The 22,862-nt window shown below is 48.3% G+C and overlaps 1 protein-coding gene across 5 annotated transcripts; it reads right to left on the reverse strand.

Moving 5' to 3' along the window:
- Positions 1-1,309: 1,309 nt before the first annotated feature.
- LOC105489166 (UL16-binding protein 6) lies at positions 1,310-6,946 on the reverse strand. Of its 5 annotated transcripts, XM_071096602.1 has the most exons (5): positions 6,856-6,946; positions 6,073-6,255; positions 3,489-3,752; positions 2,979-3,260; positions 1,917-2,327 (listed from the first exon to the last, which is right to left on the reverse strand). In XM_071096602.1, exons 2-5 carry the CDS (start codon positions 6,221-6,223, stop codon positions 2,125-2,127), a joined length of 900 nt encoding a protein of 299 aa, XP_070952703.1. In that variant the 5' UTR covers positions 6,224-6,255; positions 6,856-6,946; the 3' UTR covers positions 1,917-2,124. The 5 variants fall into 5 exon arrangements, with proteins under 5 accessions (XP_070952702.1, XP_070952703.1, XP_024650877.2 ...); XM_071096601.1 differs by lacking the exons at positions 6,073-6,255; positions 6,856-6,946 and adding an exon at positions 1,310-1,434 and having other exon boundaries at positions 2,117-2,327; positions 3,489-4,232; XM_024795109.2 differs by lacking the exon at positions 6,856-6,946 and having other exon boundaries at positions 6,073-6,310.
- Positions 6,947-22,862: the final 15,916 nt, after the last annotated feature.

Below are 22,862 nucleotides of genomic sequence, written 5' to 3' on the forward strand. Positions count from 1 at the left end.
GGGCTCTTTTTTTAATTCCAAATAACCTTTAGATTAGATTTTTCTAATTTTGTGAAAAATGACATTGGTATTGATAGGGATAGTGTTGCATCTATAAATTGCTTTTGGAAGTATGGCCATTTTAGCTATATGGATTCTTCCAACTCATGAGCATGAAATATTTTTCCATATATTTGTGCTGTCTCTGATTTTATTCAGCCATGTTTTGTAGATTCTGTTTCCACACAAAATCTAGCAGAATCACTCATTTGTTACTCCATATCATGGAGGAAAAATGAAATAACATTAAGTCTTTACTGGGTGATACAACAAAATTCTAAACTCAGTAGTTTTTTGGGAAATAGAACCCTTCATTTAAATATCAGTACAGAGCAATAAATTACTAGAGAAAACAATCATTAATATAATTTTTGCTTATTAAATAATTAAATAATTATCTTTCAGGACACGGAAAGAAACCCTGGAGGTCTGAACTATAACATGATTGTTTCACTGACAATATCATTTGTAAGAAAGAGGTCATCACTCAAAGAAGTACTTGATTTTCCAAACAAAAGCAGAAGAAAGAAAATGCTGACATATCTTGTTTAGTCAGCCAGATGTTAAGTTCAGGAATTCCATCAGGTAGCACCAAGAGAAAATAGCATAAAATGATAGGAATAACCGCTGGTAAAATTGCTGGCAAAAGGAATCAAGGCAGTGAAGGAGCTATTGGGTCCATGGTGTCATCATGATCTGCTGGAGGCCTCTGGACATACACAGTATGTGGTGAGCAGGTGGCCAGCCAGAAGGGTAAGATTGATCAAGACTGTGCCACAGGGGCTTTTTGGTATTATCTTTGACATTCAGAAAGGACACAAATGTTGATTAAAGAGGTGGAGGAGAACCTGGATCACTTTTCCAGGGCAAGCTTTCCCTAGTCACTCCACCTGTCAGAGCCCCCTGCACTAAAGGACTTGTTTTTCCTTTGAGCCCCAACCCTGGTGCCTGCAGGTTGGACCAACCTCCTTCCTCCTTTGTCACATCACAGAGGCAGCCCAGGCCCTGCACCTGACTAGGGGATGGAGTGGAGGGTCCTGCAGGACTGAAGCTGGCAGTGATAGGCCTGCTCCTGCACTCAAAGCCCTCTCTACCGTCTGACAAGAGGGCCTAAAACGTGGCAAGGGTTGGGGGGAGCCCATCTAAAGAGAGGGCTCTGTATTCCTGTGCCCTTGGCCTTGGGTGGGCCTGCAGGCAAACATCCTTCCTTCCCCTTCTTACTCAGCCTCTCCTCAAACTGGGAGAAGCACCCATAGCTATGAAGGTGACAGTCCCTGTTCCACCTTATCCATTCCTGGTCCAGCCCAGCGGTGCCCATGGAACTCCAGCAGCAGCTCAGCTCCCCCTTGTCTGAGTCCACTTTGCTCCAGGCATGGCCATCAGCCAGCTCAGGATCTGGGGTGTGCAAAAGGTGGATGGCAGGGGAGCTGCTTCACGGCCCAGACTTGAACCCCATGGCTCCATGGGACTGACTGAGAAGGTTTTTAATCAAGAGAAGCCTCTACTCTTTGCCTTCCACCTTAATTCCTGAACCCAAGCCACTTCCTGTGGGAAGGCAGTCCTACACTTCCTCATTTTGAATTAGGTGTACCAAGGCCCTCCCAGCCCCCTCCTCCTGGGATAAGACCCATATCTCTCTCTCAACCTCAGAGATGGAATCTCACTTCCCTTTTCACACCTCATGTAAAGCTACACGATGCACGTGACCCAATTAAGAGGACTGACTGCTCATATCTGAATTCCTGCTGCTGGCAAGCCATACACTCACCCATCCTCAATAGGAACCTGCTCTGAATCAGAACTGAACTTGCTAAACCCTCTCAAGCTCAATAGACCCTGAGCCTTGGTATGGGCCCCTCCATTTCCCTCTGGCCTCTGAAGGTGAGAATCCATTATAACTCACGGCTGAGCTTCCCAGGTCATTGCCAACTAGCAACGCAAGGTCTCATTCACCTGTCTCATGTCAGGATGAGAAGATCCTGGCCATGGGGAGGGGTGGCACTCTGGGAATTCTCCATCCTCGTCCTCCCTCCTCACCCACCTGCTCCTTGCTTCCCTCCCAATTCTTCCCCCATACCTGTCACTCTAAAGGACTCTCCTCAGCAGCCAGGGAGGATGAAGCAGGGGAAGATGAGGAGGAGGCTCCAGGGACTGAGGGTGGTGGCCATGGCTGTGGGTTGGGCTGTGCCTGGGACACATGAGGAGGCACATGATGAGGAGGCAGCAAAGAATGAGGGTGGTGGCCATGGCGCTGGGTTGGGTTGTGCCTGAGGACACAGTGGGTGGTGCTGAAATGGAAACACAAGAGTGACAACCCTTGTCCAGGCCCCAAATCTGAGGAGACGCCTCCTCAGCTCCTGCTGACCCAGGTCATCCTGGAAGGCAGAGGTTTTGTGCCCTCCTGCTATGGGGTAGCCCCTGGGACAGTTCCTGGGGTAGGAAGGGAGGGGGTGTCCCTGTCCTCAGGGAGCTCACACAGCTGCTGAGGGAAGCAAGCTGACAGCACAGCCCACCCTCCTGCTGTGGTGGAAGAGAAGGTGATGCCCCAGGGCTGGGGAGGGGAGGGTCTCGGGGCTGGCATTTGAGGTGGCTTTGATGGATGTCCAGAACCAGACCAGGGAGAAGAAAGGAAAAGTGATTCTCAAAAGAGGGAACACTAAGGAAAAAGGTCTTAAAACAGTGACACCCGTAGTTTTGAGGCTGGTGAGAAATCCACAGTGCGGACAGCAGAAGCAAGTGCAGTGAGGAGTCAGGAGGGAGAAGGGAGAGGAGGATGGGAGAACACAGGCACGCCAGTACCCCGAGGAGGAGCTCCCCACAAGGGGGTCATTTTAACATAAATGTGTACACTGGGATGACTGAAGCTGAACTCAAGAACTAGTTTCTCGAGATCACCGTTTCTGATCTCATTCCAGATCCCCGTTTCTTTCTGCTGTTACCTCCTGCACTTGGCTCCAGGGTTCTGCCCATGCCTGCCAAGAAGTCCCCAAGCCATCTTGTGCAGTCTCTCATTGAGATGTAACGGAAGGACATGGTCACATCCTTGTCATTCTGCCACTTTTCTTTCATCTTTCTGGCTCCAGGATGAACCGTTGCCCACATTCTGTTCTCTGAGTCAAAGAGGAGAAAGACCTGTCCATCGAAACCCAACTGCCAAGATCCACTGCTGTGTCCTTCAGCTTTCTGCTCACAAGACATCCTGGTCTGCAGGGTGAGAGGTTCTGCCCCCATCAAAAGAGAGAGATCAAGTCTGGTCTTGACACATTTTGAGGCCCCATCCTGTTCCCCTACAATTTCCTGGCCTTACTCTCTGCCACATCCTGGCCTTGCCTCTACACCTCTTGCAGGGTAAGATGACCTTCCCATTTGTACTTTTACATAAAAACTATAAACGCTTCTAACCTACCACTGTATCTGCTCCCTCCTGTCCTGGGCCATCTGAAACTTACCCCTGGGTGTGTAATTCTCCAGCTCAATGTCAAGCAGTTGCTCTGTGAGCATGTCCACCACCTCTCTCAGTACTGGGTTCTGTGCTTTCCAGGCTTTTGTGACATTTAGTTTCTTCCCCAGGGTACTGACGGGTGTGACTGTCTTGTTGCCACAGTCATAGTGAAGAAAAGTCTTTTTATCCACCTGGCCTTGAACCGCACACCACCGTGGTCCAGGTCTGAACTTAGGAATGATGGTGATGTCATAGCAAAGAGAGTGAGGGTCTGTGGAGAAAGGCAGGTGAGGGTTGGGTGGGGAGAAAAAGAGCCCTATGTAGCCCTCCTCCACATTGTGACGACAAGAGGATGCCTCTGGAGGGCTGGGCTTGCCCAGAAAGGAGTGCCCCCTCCAGAACTGTGGTGTCCATAAATTTAAGGTGAGTGCTCCCCCCTTGCATGAAGAGGAGGAGGAGGAGGTCTCTGCCTGTTGAGAAAACCACATGTCCCCAGACATGTCCCACTGCCCCTCTGTCCACATCAGTCAACACATGACCTTGCTAGAGAGGTGCCAGGCCTGCTAGAGGAGGAAGGGTCTGGATGGCAAAGGATCTTCAGCAGCAGCCCAAGTGGGCTGCGGGAGGTGGGAGAGGGTGTGGGGGCTGCCCCTGAGGATGCTGGTGCATGGTGGGATGGACTGAGGATGGAAAATCTAACTAACTAGGGTTAATTAGATAAAGAAGAGTTAATTTTCATTGTCACAGAATTTAACATGTTGGCAAAGCCCCTGGTGAAGTGCTCATCTGCTATGAGGATGCCTTCCTGAAATGAGGATGCCTTGGACAAAGAGATGGTCCACACAGCAATAAATAGAAAATTTGAAAATCTAAAGCAGATAGTAGAGGGAGCTCACAGGCTCAGAGAAGAGCCCATGACAGAGGGGTCTGAGTGTGAAAATCCAGAACAATTTCCATCCACTGTGCTCATGGGAAGCCTGGAGGACTCCTGTTTACCTGGCGTATAAAGAAGGCCCCATGAGAAGGCACCAGAATGGGATGAAGCTCAGGGATGCCTACTGCAGAAGGCCAGGGTTGGGGGTAGGAGATGCTGTTCCTGAAATGGACTCCCAGTAGTAATGAGATGAAAAATCCTTAAATAACAGATTCCAGGTGGAGGCTGTCAACTGTCAGGAACAAGCAGGGTTCAGTGATGGAAATGATTAGAGAAGTCACAATGCCAGCTGGTGACCTCAGCCATACCAAGCTTTGACCATGGCTCATAGAACAAAGGAGCTCAAGATCTCAAAGAGATGGAAACCCAACCCGGATACTGCTGGATTTAAGTAATTACAACAAACAGAGATAAAACAAATGATGGATGACCAGGAGGCTGAAAGTAGCCAGTCCATCAAGAACAAGGCTGCTTTGCCCAATTTACATAATTAAGTCACCTCTCATACCCTGAACCCATGACTACAAGAAGACACCAGTTTCCAGTGAGGAAGGACCCTTTAACCCCACAGTAAGAGCAAATATTCTTTGTGGCTTTCTCCAAAGATATTTATGTCCACTAGAGTTTGCTGTGAAGGGCAATTTTGTAAATATATAAAGGTGTGCAGGGAATACGTTCTCCTTTGTGACTACTCAACTCTGCTGGTGTAGCTCAAAAGCAGCCATAAACAATCCATGGATGATGAGGGATTAAGGGATTAATGCCTTAAGTGCCCAATGACCCAAGACCCCCGAATATCCTAGAGGTACATGTGGTTACAATGTCTAATTGGAAAATCGCAATATAGATTCCGTGTGAATGTTCAGAGGCAAGGCAACGCCACTCACATCAAGGAAATCTCAACATTAAAAAATGACTCCTGTAGAGTACTGTGCCTTGGCAGAGATGGGGCCTTTAGCCATGGAAGGGCGGTGACCATGCAGCCTCAGAGCTGCCCATTACAGGTATGGTTCTCACCCTCTAAGTCATTAGGAAGGTAGGCACGGCAGTGAGAAGACGAAGGTTGTTCTCCTGGGATGGGCAGGAGCAGGGCCACAGGGAACCAAGAAGCTGCACAAGTTGGCCCCAATCCCCAGGACTCCACATGGCTGCACCCTCTCACCCTCAGCTTCAGGGAAGGCTTCAGGGAAAGTCCCTGATGGCCCCCATGGAACATAGGAGCATCAAAGGAGGGGAGAGTAGGCCCCGAACCATGGGACTCCCACTCCCATCACATCCATACCACCTAGAAACCACAGGCAAGGTTGGACCACTTTCTACTCTCCAACTGATACCTGAGACACCACTTTGAGATGACACCATAGGGGATGGAGCATTATTCACTGGGACACTGTAATCCCCTCATTTGGGGTCAGCAACCTAGGACAGGGTCTGAATCTGGTCCCCCTCATTTGCAGGTTGCCATTGCCTGCTGTTGCTCTACAAAGTTACAGGACTTGACGCAGAGACGGAGAACCCAAGGCCTGCAAAGATCACAGGGCATCCTTCCTCCCTTTCTAGAAAGGGTTTGCTGACCCCTGTCTACACAGTGACTATTCTCTATAGGAAGAACAGGCGGGTCTGGGCCCCAAGGACAGAAGTGGGCGCCTCTACTCACCAGAGTTCCCAGGGTCTCCTGGAGGGAATGGTGATTCCCATCCCCCTCGCACAGGTTCTGTGTGGAGCTTGGGGTGTGTTTGCTGGGGTGTGTCCTCAGGCAAGAGGCAGAAGTTGCCGCATGGTGTAGGAGGTGGTGAGGGTCCCTTCATAGATGGGGAGATCTCTGGGGTGACCAGCTGGGCTGAGGTGGGGAGTAAGAGCATGTGACCTGGGTGGTGTCAGTGGATGGTGACGGGAGGGGTGAGGGGTGTCTGCTGAACTCCTGGGTTCAGGTGAGTGTCTGCAGGAAAGTGCATGGAAAAATTCCAGGGCAGGCAGCCCTGGGGGTGCTGGAGGGTTTGTGTGGTGGAGAGCGGGTGAGAGCAGAGCAGGCCTGTGGCTGGTGGGGCTATCCGTGATTGTGTCCCTGGGAACCCCCCTTCATCCCCGTCCTGACCCCAACTCAGGTTCCAGGGGCTCTGGCTTCTCCTTCCCGAGGGTGATTGGGACTGCTGGGCTGCGCTAGGGATCCCCAACCCATTTCGCACTCTTGCAGCCCCCTGGCCCCTCCACCCTCCCGAGGTTCCTTTCCAGCCTCCTCTCTGCCCAGCTCCTCCCCTGGTGGGAGAAGCAGGCTGGGAGAGTGGATCTGTCGGGAAGGAGCTGCAGAGAGGAACTGAGCGGGGGTGCAGTTCGGGGAGATGTGCCGATTCTTCCAGAAGCCTCCCCTCTTCTGAAGCCCGCAGTCTACAGCCCCCCAGATTTGGCCCCCGCCCTGTTTAGGCTCCATTCCTGAACTCACCTGCCCGTACCAGGGGGACAGCAGGAGCAGAGGTGGAGGCATAGAAGGAACGCCGGGCTGGCGCCTGCTACAACTGGGGACCTGGAAAGCAAGCCCTGGATCACTTGGCGGCTGGCATGGAGTGAATGTCAGGTGGATCACAGAGAGATACAGTCATGGAGGTCAGATGTGGAGGTCAGGTCCGGAATAGTGTGGGAGGCTGGAATGAAGTCTGGACCAGGAACAATGGTAACTGTGGAAGACTCAACAAAGAGTGAGTATAGCTGAAGGAGCTGGGGAACAGAAAGTATATGTGTCGGTGTGAGGAAGAAAATAGATTTTGGAAGTTATGAGAACTGTAGAGGGTGAGTTGAGCATAGTTTGTGATTTTGAGGGCCTCTAAAACTACAGGGCAGTGGCAGACACCACACTGAGACATGATGGCCGCCTAAAACAGTAATGTCAAGTTGTTTGGACAGAAAGGCTGCAGGGCGAGGTCCCGGTCCATGTGTAAGTATTCTGCCTGCACAGCCCAGCACTTCAGCTGTGTGTAATGAAAAGGGTTGACATGAGTCAGGGAGAGCTAGTATGGGATCAGTCTCTAGAAGTTTCTTCAAGGAAGGAAAAGAGGAGTGGGGAAAGGATTTAGGATCTGTGGGGTCAGCTGGGTTTCCCTTTGTGAGTATGTATAATGGTTTTGTTAGGATGGCAAAACCAGGTATCCAAAGGTGAAAGTATCCAACCATGGCCAGGAAGGAAAGGAGTTGTTGTTTTGTAAAAGGGGTTGGGGATTGAGAAATCAGCAGGATATGATCAGCAGGGAGAGCACGGGTTTTCACGAAGGATTATGCCAAGGTAGGTAATGGATGGGGAAGAAATTTGAGCTTTGGAGGGGGATACCAGATATCCTTTGGAGAATAAATGTTGAAGGAGCAGAAGGGTATCTTGTTAAGAAGACTCAAAGGAAGGACTACAGAGTAGAAGGTCATCAAGGTATTGAATAAGGTGGGAAGCAGAGAGGTGGAAAGAAAGTAAATCATGAGAAAGAGCTTGGCTGAAGTAACGAGAGCTATCCCAGAAGCCTTGTGGCAATACAGCCCAGGTAAGCTGCTGGGACTGATGGGTGTCAGGGTCAGTCCAGGTAAAAGCAAACAGAGGCTGGGATGAGGGATGCAGGGGAATAGTGAAAAAAGTGTCTTTAAAATCAAGAACGGGCCGGGCGTGGTGGCTCACACCTTTAATCCCAGCACTTGGGAGGCCAAGGTGGATGGATCATGAGGTCAGGAGTTCAACACCAGCCTGGCCAAGATGCTGAAACCCCGTGTCTACTAAAAATACAAAAAATTAGCCAGGCATGGTGGCAGGCACCTGTAATCCCAGCTACTCGGGAGACTGAGGCAGAGAATTGCTTGAACCTGGGAGTCAGAGGTTGCAGTGAACCAAGATTGCACCACTGCACTCCAGCCTAGGTGACAGAGCAAGGCTCCGTCTCAAAAAAAAAAAAAAAAAAAAAAAAAAGATCAAGAACAGAATAGTGAGTTGTGGAGGGAGGTATTGAGGACAAAAGAGTGTACGGGTTGGGCACCACAGGGTGGACAGGCAAAACAATTTGGTTGATAAGGCACAGATCCTGAACCAACCTGTAAGACTTGTCCAGTTTTTGGACAGGTAAGATGAGAGAATTGTAAGGAGAGTTTGTAGGCTTTAGAAGCCCATGCTGTAGCAGGTGAGTGATAATAGGCTTCAATCCTCTTAAAGCCTATTGTGGGATGGGATACTGGCATTGAGTGAGGTAAGGGTGATTAGGTTTTAATGGGATAGTAATGGGCGTGTGATTAATTGTCAGGGAGGGAATAGAGGTGTCCCATGTCTGTGGGCTAAAGTTGGGGGATACAAGAGGAAGACACGAAGGAGGCTTTGGGTTGGGAAGAAGGGTGGCAATGAGATGTGGCTGTAGTCTAGGAATAGTCAGGGAAGCAGATAATTTGGTTAAAATGTCTCAGCCTTATAAGGGAACTGGGCAGGTGGGGATAACTAAAAAGGAGTGCATAAAATAATGTTGTCCAAGTTGGCACCAAAGTTGGGGAGTTATAAGGGATTTTGAAGCCTGGCAGTCAATACCCACAACAGTTATGGGGGCAAGAGAAACAGGCCCTTGAAAATAAGGTAATGTGGAGTGGGTAGCTCCCGTATCGATTAAACAGAGGATGGACATACCCTCCACTGTGAGAGTTACCCGAAGCTCAGCATCTGTGATGGTCCAGGGGGCTTCCAAGGTGATCGGGCAGCGTCGGTCTTCAGCTGCTAAGCCAAGCAGATTGGGGAAGGAGTCAGTCAGCTCCTGTGCCTTCATTGCCAAGGAAGCCACAGTCCCAGGTCAGAGGAAGGGCTGATGTGGACAGTAGAAAAGGAGGGGGTGGGTGCAGAAGGGGAAGCAATGACTTCCGGAGGATAAACAATATCACCGGAAAATATGACAAAAAAGAAAGGTATAAAGAACAAGGTGGAAATCATCTGAAATTCCATCATGCAGTGTTCAATGTTAGGATTTTGGTGCAATCATATGTAATTTTTATAAAATTATGATCATACACCTTAGAATTATTTTAAATGACTAGAATGTGTATTTTTAGAGCAGGCATAGAGTTCATAGTGCAGTGCTCTCTCGCTCCTGTCACTTAATTACTTTTTTGGCCTCATGTCATTTTAATTATTTATTCATTTTTGATTTCAATTCTTATCGTAAAGGGTACACATGCAGGTTTGTCACATGGGTCAATTGTGGGAGGCTGAGGCTTGGGGCCCCAGTGATCCCATCACTCAGCCGGTAAGCATGGTACCCAACAGGTGGTTCTTCAGCCCATGTTCCCCTCCCCCCCTCCCATCTAGTGATCTCCAGTGTCTCCATCTTTACATTCATATGTATTCAATGTTTAGCTCCCACTTGTAAATGGGAACATGCAGCATGTGGTTTTCTACTTCTGTGTTAGGTCGCTTATGATAATGGCCTCCAGGTCCATCCATGATGCTGGAAAGAACTTCATTTTGTTGTTTTTCATGGCTGCATAGATTTTCATGGTGTGTGTGGACCACATTTTCTTCATTCAATCCAATCTCACACAGTGAAATCCTCTCACTATGGGTTCAGGACACAAGAGGGGGAAATAATTTAGCCTGGGGAGGTGTGATGTCATGTGTCAACCTGGAAGGTGATTTGGATGAGATTGACATTTAAATTGGTGAATGCTGAGTAAAGCAGGTTACCCCTGTAAGAGAGGTCAGCTTGAATCTAATTAGTGGAAGTCTTGAAAACATCTAAAAGATTGACCTCTCCAAAAAAGAAAAATTCTCCAGCAGACTGCACGTGCCCCATCAGCTCTCCTGGGTCTCCAGCTGGGTGGCCCACACTGCAGATTGTTGGCTTGCCAGTTGCATACTGGTGATAGGCAATTTCTAATAATCTCTCTCTCTCTCTCTCTCTCTCTCTCTCTCTCTCCAGAGGATGCGCCAGAACAGAAAGCCTGGAGGCAAGAAGATAGTACCAGGAGTAGGCCAGGAGGGTTTTACCATAGAGGATCAGAGAGGAAGAGATGTCAGGAAGGGAGAAGGGACAGGGAGGATGTGTGGGAAATTCCTATTACAGTCGTGAGTTCCAGGCAGAAAATCCATGGAAACTTACATACACACATAAACAGATACAGACACACGTGCACACATATAGTGCACACACATGCACACACCTAGGCAGCTAAGACAGCTGATCTAATCTCAGAATAGCTGTTAAGCCTTTTCTCTGACTCACCTCCTGCCAGCTCCTGCATTCAAGTGAGGGTCAAGGCCTGTGAACCTGAATGACCCCAGCTCCTGTTTTGGGCTGAGCTGCTTCAGGCTCTAGAAGGACCTAGGAGTTGCCTGCAGGAGAGGAGAAGGCAGAAGCAGCTTCCTAAAGCAGAGAACAGAGGGTGAGAGGGAAACACCTGGAGGCCCTGTCTTCGGAGGAGGAGAAGAAACCATAGTGGATTCATTGAGGTATGTATATCTTTACGTCAGTTTCTGAAAAGTACATTTTTCTTAAGTTCCTATTTTCAACTAGTAAAAAAACAAAACAAAACAATTTGAAACAAGCAAGAATTGCAAAGTATTTGTAAGCAGAATCCAGAGAACTTCTCTGCCTGCACTACTTGAGAGCGAGCTGCCACGCTGATTCCTCATCTTTAATGACACCACCTCATGCCCCATACTTTAGTGTTCTTCCTACAAACCACGACGCTCTCCTAATAAGCACAATACAATCACCAAAACAGATTTCACACATCCCTACATTACATCCATCTCATGCTCAGACATCACTCAAAATTCACCAGTTGTTTTGATTATCTGTTTTACAGGCAAGGATCTGATGGATTTAGGCATTTTTTATCTACTTATTTTACTGAAAATATAGATCATGGTGTTTTATTTGCCCCATTATTTGACCTCTGTATTCCTGGAAATATGAGGAGAGATTTGGATTGATGCAGTACTTCTTATTGTGTGTCACTCAGAAGTCCTCATTAATATATTTGAAAGATTTAACATCTTTTTATCCAGCATTTTGGTTGCTTAATTTTTTGCTAGTTCAGATGTTCTAGTCTGGCATAGAAAGAGAAATCGAACACCAACATGAGAAAACATGCTGTACTTCAGTGGAATGTTTTATTGCTAACTTTTTATTATGAAAACAACAGTAAAGTAAACAACCAAATATCTTCATGCTTTCTAGAACATGCTTGGAGCCTGGAACTGACTCAGAATGCCGAGTAGTGAAATGAGTACAGCGTCCCCTGTCCTGAATACCACCTGAGTCTATGTCAAAGGAATGATTCAATAAAGACTCCTACCCACAATGGAAGAGGTCTCTCCACTTCCTGCCCACCACCTGGTGTAGACAGATTTAAACACTTGTCAGCAGAATGGGTGTGAGAGGGCATTCCATTGTTCTTTCATGGGTGTTATCTTGATTATGTGGGACATGTCAAATCTTTCATGGGCTTCTTCAGAATCTCTGAACTGCTCATGGCATTTGCCCAGTCTTAGGAGAATTAGATGTATTCTTATTTATTTGTGGCAGTTTTTTATACATTCCAAATCTGATCTTTTGTCCACAGGGGAATAAAATAACTCTTAAAAAGAGAGATTAATCTGATGTGGGGATTACTTCTAATAGAAGTAGGTGTGGTCAGGGCTGAGGAATGACAAGGAACGTCACTGCCCAGGCTGTAGTATGCTGGAGCCAAACCAGAATAAGTCAGTTTTTTGTTTTTGTTTTTGTTTTTTTTTTTTTTTTTTTTTTTGAGACAGAGTTTTGTTGCCCAGGCAGGAGTGCAGTGGTGTGATCTCAGCTCACTGCAACCTCTGCCTCTGGGGTTCAAGCGAGTCTCCTGCCTCAGCCTCCCAAGTAGCTGGAGAGCTGGGACTACAGGCGCCCACCACCATGCCTGGCTAATTTTGTATTTTTAGTAGAGACGGGGTTTCTCCATGTTGGTCAGGCTGGTTGCGAACTCCCAACCTCAGGTGATCCACCCACCTTGGCCTCCCAAAGTGCTAGGATTACAGGCGTGATCCATTGTGCCCAGCCAGTCATGTTTTTTAAGAATAGGAGCATTGATGTTTGTCCAGGGTATCAGGACAATGTTCAAGACTGACAGTCAGAGGACCTGTAATTTAGAAGTATCGTTATCTTCTTCCCAAACAGTCTAGCAGAATCTCTAGTTTAGAAGTATCGTTAGGTTACCTTCTTCCCAAATAGTCTAGCGGAATCTCTAGTTCATTACTCGATCACATGAGGAAAGAATGAAATTCCATTAATTCTCTACTGGATTATAACACGAAATTTGAAAGCCAATAAATATTTTAGAAAATGGGATTTTTGGCCAGGTGTGGTGGCTCACACCTGTAATCCCAGCACTTTGGGAGGCAGAGGCAGGCGGATCATGAGGTCAAGGAGATCGAGACCATCCTGGCTAACACGGTGAAACCCCGTCTCTACTAAAAATACAAAAAAAAATTAGCAGGGCGGGGTGGCAGGCGCTTGCAGTCACAGCTACTCGGGAGGCTGAGGCAGGAGAATGGCAGGAACACAGGAGGCTTGCAGCGAGCCCAGATCACTCCACAGCATTCCAGGCTGGGCTACAGAACGAGACTCCATCCTTCAAAAAAACAAAAAAATAGAGATTTTTAACTAAATATCAGTAGCAGAGAAATTACTAAAGGAAAGAATCATGGCTTTATATTTTCTTATGAACAAATTAGAAAATTCTGATTCAGGACATGTAAAGAATCCCTGGTGTTCTGAAGTCAGCCATGGTATTTTAGTGGCAATACTTTAGAAGAACAAAATCATAGTTTAGAGAAGCATCTGTTTTTCCACAACCAAAGAAGATGACAGAAAATGTTCTTTTGGTTGAGATTTCTTTTTCACTAAGTTAAAACTTTAAGTGCAGGGATTCTTCCATCAGGTAGCACAAGAGAAAATGGCAAAGCATTTTAAGAAATTCCAGCGATAGGATTATTGCCAAAGGGATTAAATCTCATGAGATGCTGAGTCTATGGCATCATCTTGATCTGCTGGAGGCCTCTGGATTTGCTAAGTCTAGAAATGAGGAGTGGGTGACGGACAGGCTGTCAGGAGAGTTTGGGTGCACACCTGTAATCCCAGCTACTCTGGAAGCTGAGGCAGGAGAATTGCTTGAACCTGGAAGGCACAGGTGGCAGTAAGCTGAGATCGTGCCATTGCACTTCAGCCTGGGTGACAGAGTGAGACTTCGTCTCAAATCATAATAATAAAAGAAAAAGACAAAAATTCAGACAACTAAAGGGAAAATGGGCAATAGAGTTGAACCAGCCCTTTATAGAAGAGGAAATGTGAAGAAATGACCAATAAAAACATGAAGAGGGTCTCAGCCTAACAGGATGAGGTATCACGTGACACCCACCAAACTGGCAAAAATCCCACAACCTAATAAATGAAACGGTTGGGGAGAATGGAAAGCAACAAGAGCGTTCAGCCGCTGCTAAGAATGATTATGAATTTTTTGTTGTTGCTGTATTCTTGTATATGAAAGGATGTGTGTTGTGGGTTATGAGGAAAATTACATTTATTACCAGGGAGGAAATTTTAAAAATTGAAAGCTACTGACCAGAAGAAACTTGCACTTGTGTACAAAAGAAATGCTCAAGAACATTCTAGCAACACAGTCCTAAGGGCCCCAACCTGGCCAAACACTCATCAACAGGAAAATAGACATTTCCCATGTTCCCCTCATAGAACGGGAGATCACGCAGCAATGAAAATGAATCACGTCAATGTTGATGGGTCTCAGGAAGAGAATGGAGGACAAAAGTAGACATCGAGCAAATGCTCAGACCCAATGCATTCACACAAAAGAATTCCTTCACATCAAAGTTCAAAAACTGCAGCCGAGGCAACAGAGCAAGACCCTGTCTCAAAGACAACAGAAAGTTCAAAAACTAAATCGCATATTGTTTAGAGATGTACACATACATGGTGAAAGAAACGTACTATGAAGAAAAGTACCGGAATAATAAAGACTAAAGCAGAAAATGATTCCCTCTGTAGAAGGGAAGGGACTGGGATTCAGGAGGGGCCTCCAGGGAGCATCCAAACTTATGTCTCTTCAGATTCTATTCCCTAAACTTGGTGGAGGTCCTGGGTGCCCAACGCATCGATATTCTTTATACCTTACCCATATTATACAAATACATTTTTCTATTCAATATTTAGAAGACAGTTATAAACAAGATCCATTAAATAGCAAGATGGCAGATCCACATCAGGAAGGAACATCAGGAACATCCATAGTGTTCCATCCATGGAACCTCACCATGGATACCCTTGTGCTCATGGGCCTGGTCTCCTCTCAAGACACGGTCAGTTGGTCAGTTGTCGGGGATCAGAGGCCACATTCGTCACAGCAGAGAGGCAGGATCAGTTGGGACAGGGTCCTTCTGTGACACCTACTGCATCACCAGGCCACGCAAAGTGACTCAGCTGCCAGAACACATAGAATATCATTCTGCACCAAAACCTCACAGGAAAAATGGTAAGTTCTCAGTTTCTCCATTAACAGCAACTCTCAGATTAATCTCTGTCCTCCATTGCTTCTCCATGAAACAAGATTTTACAGCTTTGCTTGGGTCTATTTTTCAATTCATTTTTAATTTTACTGACTGATTGAATATACATATATATATATATAGTGTGTGTGTGTAATTTTGTCTCTGTCAGTCAGGATAATGACGGTTTAATTTCTATTATTATTATTAGCAACATCATTTAGTTTTTTTAAGCTTTTCAATTCCTAAGGGTATTAATCATTGTCTTTCTGTCTCATGAGACAGAAAACAAATCCAAACTGTGTAAGAGGAAAAAGAATGTATTAATCACTGGAATTGAGAAGTTCCCAAGCTTAACTTGCTTGGGGTACAGCTACATCTACAGTTTTAAGTGGCATCCTGTGACCCTCTCTCTCTCTACTTCTCCAAATTTGGCTCCACGTTTAGCTCCATGACCCTCAGACTTAAACAGCAGCACTGGCTCCTCCCAAGATCTCCAGCTCCCCAGCTCCCCAACCCTCAAACTACAACAGCAGCACCAGCTCCCCTCCAGCTCAATGATTCTCAGACTTGAGAGTTAGCAGTGGCTCCTCCCCAAGGCTCCAGCTTCAAGACCCTCAAACTAGAAGAGCAGCACCAGCTACTCCTTAAGTCTCCAACTCCCTGACCCTCAAACCTCAACTGTAGCACTGGCTGCTCCCCAGGGCCAGTAGCTCCACGACCCTCAGACTTACATGATGGTAGCACCAGCTCCTCCCTAGGTCTCCAGCTCCACAACCATAAAACTTGAACTGCAGCACCAGCTCCTCCCCAGTCTCCAGCTCCACGATCCTCAAACTATGACAGCAGCAGTGGCTCTTCCCTAGATCTCCAGCTCAGTGACTCTCAGACTTGAGAGGCAGCACCAGCACCTCCCCAAGGCTCCAGCTCCACGACCTTCAGATTTAAACAGCGGTAGCACCAGCTCCTGTCCGGGTCTTCAGCTCCATGATCCTTAAACTAGAACAGCAGCACCGCCTCCTCCCTGGGTTTCCAGCTCCATGAACCTAAGACATGAATGGCAGCACAGGCTCCTCCCCAGGGCTCCAGCTCCAGGACTCACAGATTTGAACGGCAGCAACAGCTCTTCCCCAGATCTCCAGCTCCATGACCCTCAGACATGAACAGCAGCACCGGCCTCTCCCCGGGTCTCCAGCTCCACAACCCTCAGACATGAACAGCAGCACTGGCTCCTCCTTGGGTCTCTAGCTTCACCACCCTCAAACTTGAATTGTAGCTCTGGCACCTACCTGGGTCTCCAGCTCCACAACCCTCAGACAACAACAGCAACACCGGTTCCTTCCTGGATCTCCAGCTCAACGACTCTCAGACTTGAAAGGCAGCACCAGCTCCTCATAAAAGTTCCAGCTCCAAGACCCTCAAACTAGAACAGCAGTAGCAGCTGCACGCTGGGTCTCCAGCTCCACAATCCTCAAAGTAGAATAGCAGCACTGGCTCCTCCCTGAGTCTCCAGCTCCTCAAGTCTGAGGGTGGAAGAGCTGGAGACCCGGGGAGGAGCCAGTGCTACTGTTCTAGTTAGAGGGTCATGGATCTGGAGACCTGGAGAGGAGTTGCTGCTGTTCTTCTAGTTTGAGGGTGGGGGATCTGGAGGCCCAAGGTGCAGCCGGGGCTGCTGTTCTAGTGTGGGTCATGGAACTGGAGACCTGGGGAGGAGCTGCTGCTGCTGTTCTAGTTTGAAGGTTGGGGAAATGGAGACCCAAGGAGGAGCCATTTGAACAGCAGCGATGGCTTCTCCCCAGGTCTCAGGCTCCACAACCCTCAAAATTTAAAAGCAGTAGTACTGGCTTCTCCCTGGGTTTCCAGCTATACAACCCCCAAACATGAACAGCAGCAGCACAGGCTCCTCCCCGGGTCTCCAACCCCATGACCCTAAAAATAGAACGGCATCACCAGCTCCTTCCTGGATCTCCAGCTCCCAAACCCTCAAACTTCAACTGAAGCACCGGATCCTACCCACAGATGAAGAGCAGCATGGACACCTCCCACAACCTCCAGATCCACGACCCCCTGACTTAAACAGTGGTAGCACCAGCTCCTCCCTAGGTCTCCAGCTCCATGACCCTCAAACTATACAGCAGCATCGGCTCCTCCTTAGGTCTCCAGCTCCACGATCCTCAAACTACACAGCAACAGTGGCTCCTCCCTGGGTCTACAGCTCCACGATCCTCACACTAGAACACCAGAACTAGTTCCTCCCCGCTCTCCAGCTCACGACCCCCAGGCTTGAACAGCAGCAGCAGCTCCTCCCTGGGTCTCCAGTTCCATGACCCTCAGCCTTAAACCACAGCAGCACCAGCTCCTCCTAGGTCTCGAGCTCCACAACCCTCAAACTAGAACAACAAAGTTCCTCCCTGGGTCTTCACCTCCACAACCCTCACACTAGAACAGAAGCACCAGCTCCTCCCTGAGTCTCCAGCCCCACGAGCCTCAAACTAGAACAACAACACCGGCCCCTCCCTTGGTCTACACCTCCACCACCCTTTTAAACAACAGAAGCACCAGCTCCTCACTGGGTCTCTAGCTCCATGACCCTCACACTAGAACAGCAGCACCGGCTCGTCCCCAGTTCTCCAGTTCCATAAACTAAAATTTAAACAACAGCAACACCAGCTCTTCCTTGGGTCTCCAGCTCCACGACTCTCAAACTAAAACAATAATGCTCATTTCTAGGTCTCCACTCCATTCACCTCGCACTACAACAGCAGCACCAGCTCCTTCCTAGGTCTCCAGCTCCACAATCCTCAAACTAGAACAACACCAGCTCCTCCCTGGTTCTTCAGCTCTACAATCCTCAAATTTGAACCACACTGCTCCTTCTTGGGTCTGCAGCTCCACAACCCTCAAACAAGGGCAACACAGCTCCTCCCAGGATCTCCAGCTCCATAACATTCAAACTAGTACAACACAAGCTCCTCAAGTCTCCAGCTCCACGACTCTATAACTGGAATAACACCGGCTCCTCCCTGGGTCTCCAGCTCCATGACCTTAAAACAAGAACAATACCACTCCTCCCCAGGTCTCCAGGTCCACGACCCGAAAACTAGTACAACACCAGCTCCTCCCCACGTTTCCAGCTCCACGATCCTTAAACTAGAACAACAGTGCTCCTCCCTGGGTCTGCAGCTTCACGACCCTCAAACTAAAAAAACAGCGGCGCTCCCTGGGTCTCCAGCTCCATGACCCTCAAACTAGAACAAAACTGGCTCCTCCCCAGGTCTCCAACTTCACGACACTCAAACCAGAACAACACCACCAGCTCCTCCCCGGGTCTCCGACTCCACGACCCTCAAACTAGGAGAACACCGGCTCCTCCTCGGATCTCCAGCTCCATGACCCTCAAAGGAGATCAACACTGGCTCCTCCCCAGGTTTCCAGCTCCATGACCCTTAAACTAGAACAACAGCACCAGCTCCTCCCTGGACCTTTAGCTCAATGACTCTCAGACTTGAAAGGCAGCCTGAGCTCCTCCCCAAGACTCCAGCTCCAACACCCTTAGATTTGAACAGCGGTAGCACCAGCTCCTGTCTGGGTCTCCAGCTCCATGACCCTCAAATTAGAATGGCAGCAGCAGCTCCTCCTGGATCTTCAACTCCACAACCCTAAGACATCAGTGGCAGCACCAGCTCCTCCCCAGGGCTCCAGCTCCATGACACTTAAACTAGAACACCACCACCAGCTCCTCCCCAGGCCTCCAGCTCCAGGACCCTCAGACTTGAACGGCAGCATCGGCTCCTCCCTATATCTCCAGCTCCACAACCCTCAAACTAAAACAGCATCACCAGCTCCTCCCCGGGTCTCCAGCTCCACAACCCTCAAACTACAACAGCAGCATAAGCTCCTCCCTGGACCCCTAGTTCAGTGACTCTCAGACTTGAAAGGCAGCACCGCTCCTCCCCAACGCTCCACCAGCTCCATCACCCTCAGATTTGAACAGCAGTGGCACCAGCTCCTCCCTGGGTTTCCAGCTCCTCAACCCTCAAACTAGAACAGCAGCACCAGCTCCATCCAGATCTCCAGCTCCAAGACCCTAATACATCAGTGGCAGCACTGGTTCCTTCCCAGGGCTCCTGGGGCTAGAACAGCAGCACCTCAGACTAGAACAGTAGCACCAGCTCCTCCCCGAGTCTCCAGCTCCATGACCCTCAAACTAGAACACCAGTCCTCCCCAGGTCCCCAGCTCCATGACCTTCATGAACAATCCCTTCTTATGAAGTTCAGCAGTCAAGAAAACTGCAGAGGAAGTGAATGAATACATGTTTTGCTTTCAAATCGATATTTCTTTTATGTTCACACAAGTCAGGAAACTTTTCTGCTTTCCCCAACCTTGCAATCTACTTATGTTCAAATGTAAGATAGAAATCGACCATTTGAAATGACCTTTAAAAACTTAGTAATTTTTGCCAGGTGCGGTGGCTCACGCCTGTAATCCCAGCACTTTGGGAGGCTGAGGCAGGTGGATCATGAGGTCAGGAGATCAAGACCATCCTGGCTAACATGGTGAAACTCCGTCTCTACTAAAAGTACAAAAAAATTAGCAGGGCATGGTGGCGGGTGCCTGCAGTCCCAGCTACTCGGGAGGCTGAGGCAGAAGAATGGCGTGAAGCCAGGAGGCGGAGCTTGCAGCGAACCGAGATGGCACCACTGCACTCAAGCCTGGGTGACAGAGCGAGACTCTGTCTCAAATAAATAAATAAAAATGTAAAAAACTTAGTAATTTTTAAATATTATATTATTTCACAGTTGTAGAAATGATCTTATTTCTCTCTGCCTGTGCAGAAGTCTTATGAACATTCAAACTATGAATTCAGTTTGTTGAGGTTCCCAGAATACATATTATCCCCAAATGTTACTGCTCTCCTTAAAATCTTCTAACATGTTCCCACCACCTGAGCATAAGTGCCAGCTCCCATCCACAGCCCACAGTGCCCAGCACAGCCCTGCCCGCTGCCCTGGCCTTACGGTCTCCCCTCTGCTGTTACTTTCCTGCCAGACATGCCTTTGTCAGTTCCTCAAACCACACAGGCGCAGGCCTGACTCCGGGTCTTTGCCTCTGCTGTACCCTCTGTACCCTCTGCATGAGGTCCCTTGCCCTGGCTCCCATCCTCTTCTCAACCTGCTCAGCTCCAGCCTGCTGGTCGCCCCTCAGATCAATGAACACACGATGTCCTCCCCATATAGGCCTTTGCCCATGCTGTTCTCTGTGCCTGAAACACTTTCCCCTCTCACCATCTGGGTTCACTTTTCTAATTACCATTCATCTTTAGACTCTTCACTGAAATATTGCTCCCTGCCCGCCCCCATCACTTGGATTTAACCTTGGTTAGGTTGACCGCCTATCTCTTGACTCCAGGTAGCTAGATGCTATCCTAGCACTTGGAACTTTCCCATTGCAGCATTTTGTACACTCGGAATTATTCCATCAGGTTGGTGCAGAAGTCATCTTAGCTTTTGCCATTACTTTTAATGAACTGCAGCACCGGCTCCTTCCCACTTTTTATTGCCATTACTTTTAATGGCAAAAACTGGGATTACTGCTGCACCAACCTAATAGAATAATTTATATTTATTCATCCATCATCTGTCTTCCCTTCTAGAAAGTAAGCTCCGTGAGATTAGGGACCAAATCAACTCAAATCACTCTACCTTCCTAGCACATTGTTTGTCAATAATTATTTGCTGACTGACTGATAGAGAAACACCTTCATTGTTGCTGGGATGAGCTGCATAACATGACACGCCCCTTTGAAAGTCAATGTCATGGACAGTTAGCATTTGTTTTTCACTCCTGCACCCATGGCTTGGCTGGGCTTAGGCTGATCTAGTCTGGGCTTGACTCCAGGCTGAGGTTGTAACCATGTGTTCTCCACATGCCTCTCATCCTGCAGTTGGAGCCGCAGTTTCCTGGGGCACGCTCATCTTGTGGGAAAAATCAAGAGCATTAGAGGGCAGGCCTGGCAGCGCTGACACATTCCAGGCTTCTGCTTGTGCCGTGTCTATGAAAATCTCATTGGCATAAGAAAGTCACCCAGCCACAAGAAATGCCCTGTGGGATGGGTAAGTCTATCCACCCTCCCTTGGGCCCTGGCAAGGATATGGCTGTGTCACACTCTTACAGGGAGAATGAAATATTGAGGGACAATATTAAATCACCTACAGCAAGAAATGTCAGCCTCTGTGTCCCCACGCTGGAATCATTCTTCACCAGCGGGTTCACCTGAGCTGACTTCCCTTTGCAATCAATGGTTGGTGTCTGCAGGTTTAGGCCAATGCTGTTCCCTGTGGAGGACAGAGAAGCCTCAACTGGCCTTCAACAGTTGGGAAGAACAAGATATTAGGTTGGCACAAAACAACCACAAGCCCCAGGTGGCCTGTGCCCAGTGAGACAGGAGAGGGACAGAGACTTGTGGGAGCTCAGGGTACCTTGTATCCCCAGCCTCTTGCCCCCATCTCTGCTTTCTGGGGTTTTTTTTTTTTTTTTTTTTTTTAGACACGGTCTGGCTCTGTCACCCAGGCTGGAGTGCAATGGTGCGATCTTGGCTTGCTGCAATCTCTGAGTCCCTGGCTCAAGCAATCCTCCCACCTCAGCCTCCCCAGTGGCTGGGACCACAGGTGCATGCCACCACACCCAGGTAAATTTTTTTTTTTTTTTTCTGTAGAGATAGGGTTTTGCTGTGTTGCCCAGGCTGGTCTTGAACTCCTGGGCTCAAGCATTCCACCCACCTCGGCCTCCCAAATTGCTGGGATTACAGATGTGAGTCACTGAGCCCCGCCTACTTTATTTTTCTTTTCAGTACTTGGAACCTTCTATTTTACTAAGTACACGTGTGTTTTCTTTCTTCTTTGTCTTCCCTAGAATAGGAGCTTAACGTGGGCAGGTATTTTTGTTTATCTCATGTATCACCCTATCCTCAGTCCCTGGGACAGTGTCTGGCACATGAATGGTGTGTTCTAAATGAATATTTTTAACAAATAAATAAATGAAATATCATACAAGAGAAGGCTAGTATTTGGAACTTATTCATCAACAGAATGAAAAAGCCAAAGACCTTTAGCCTGTCCCTACTTTTTAACGCATCCCACCCCAGAGAAGCCAGCACAGAAAAATGAGGAACCAAGATGGAGAAGGGAGCAGATGGTGCCTGCCCCCTCAGCTAAAGACCCCTTAGGCTTAGGTTGAACTTGAGCTGGAGAAGGGACTAATCTAGGAACTGGGTGTGAGATTAAAGTTTAGATTTGTCTGGCCTGGATTTTGTAACACCTAAACACGAGGTATTCCATTCGTTTTTGTTTCTGTTTTTGTTTTTTTGAATCAGAGTCTTGCTCTGTCGCACACGCTGGAGTGCAGTGGCTCAATCTAGGCTGACTGCCACATCTGCCTCCCAGGTTCAATCCTCCCACCTCAGCCTCCCAAGTAGCTGAGATGACAGGCACCCACCACCACACCCAGCTAATTTTTGTTTTTTTAGTAGAGACTGGTTTCGCCATGTTGGCCAGGCTGATTTGGAACTTTTGACCTCAGGTGATCCATCCGCCTCGGCCTCCCAAAGTGCTGGGATTACAGACATGAACCACTGCGCCTGGCCCCTGTCCGTTTCTTTAGGACACTGAGATAGGGAAGTCGGAAGCGTGCATGGGGTGGGGATGCCTCCAGCTTCAAGAAAGAGCCTGGGAACAGGCACAGAAACTCACCATCCCCTTTTATCACAGGCAGGTAAGTAGCGCAGAGCAGCACAAACTAAGAGCCTGCCTGCATGATCAACGAATGGGGTGGGGACTGCTAGAGACTCTGCCCTATGCAGATGGCACACCTGGTCCTAACCGGTTCTTCAGGCCCTATGGAGATAAGACACCCC

Source organism: Macaca nemestrina, chromosome 5 (assembly GCF_043159975.1).
Source record: "Macaca nemestrina isolate mMacNem1 chromosome 5, mMacNem.hap1, whole genome shotgun sequence".
Taxonomy (NCBI): domain Eukaryota; kingdom Metazoa; phylum Chordata; class Mammalia; order Primates; family Cercopithecidae; genus Macaca; species Macaca nemestrina.

What these genes read in the sequence shown, in the direction of transcription:
- LOC105489166 (XM_071096601.1), bottom strand. Translation starts at nt 4,005, where the DNA reads ATGTGGACAGAGGGGCAGTGGGACATGTCTGGGGACATGTGGTTTTCT. An exon ending in GGAGAATTACACACCCAGGG is followed by an intron (nt 3,261 to 3,488) that starts GTAAGTTTCAGA and finishes TGATGGGGGCAG; the next exon opens with AACCTCTCACCCTGCAGACC. An exon ending in CCTGGAGCCAAGTGCAGGAG is followed by an intron (nt 2,328 to 2,978) that starts GTAACAGCAGAA and finishes TTTCCATTTCAG; the next exon opens with CACCACCCACTGTGTCCTCA.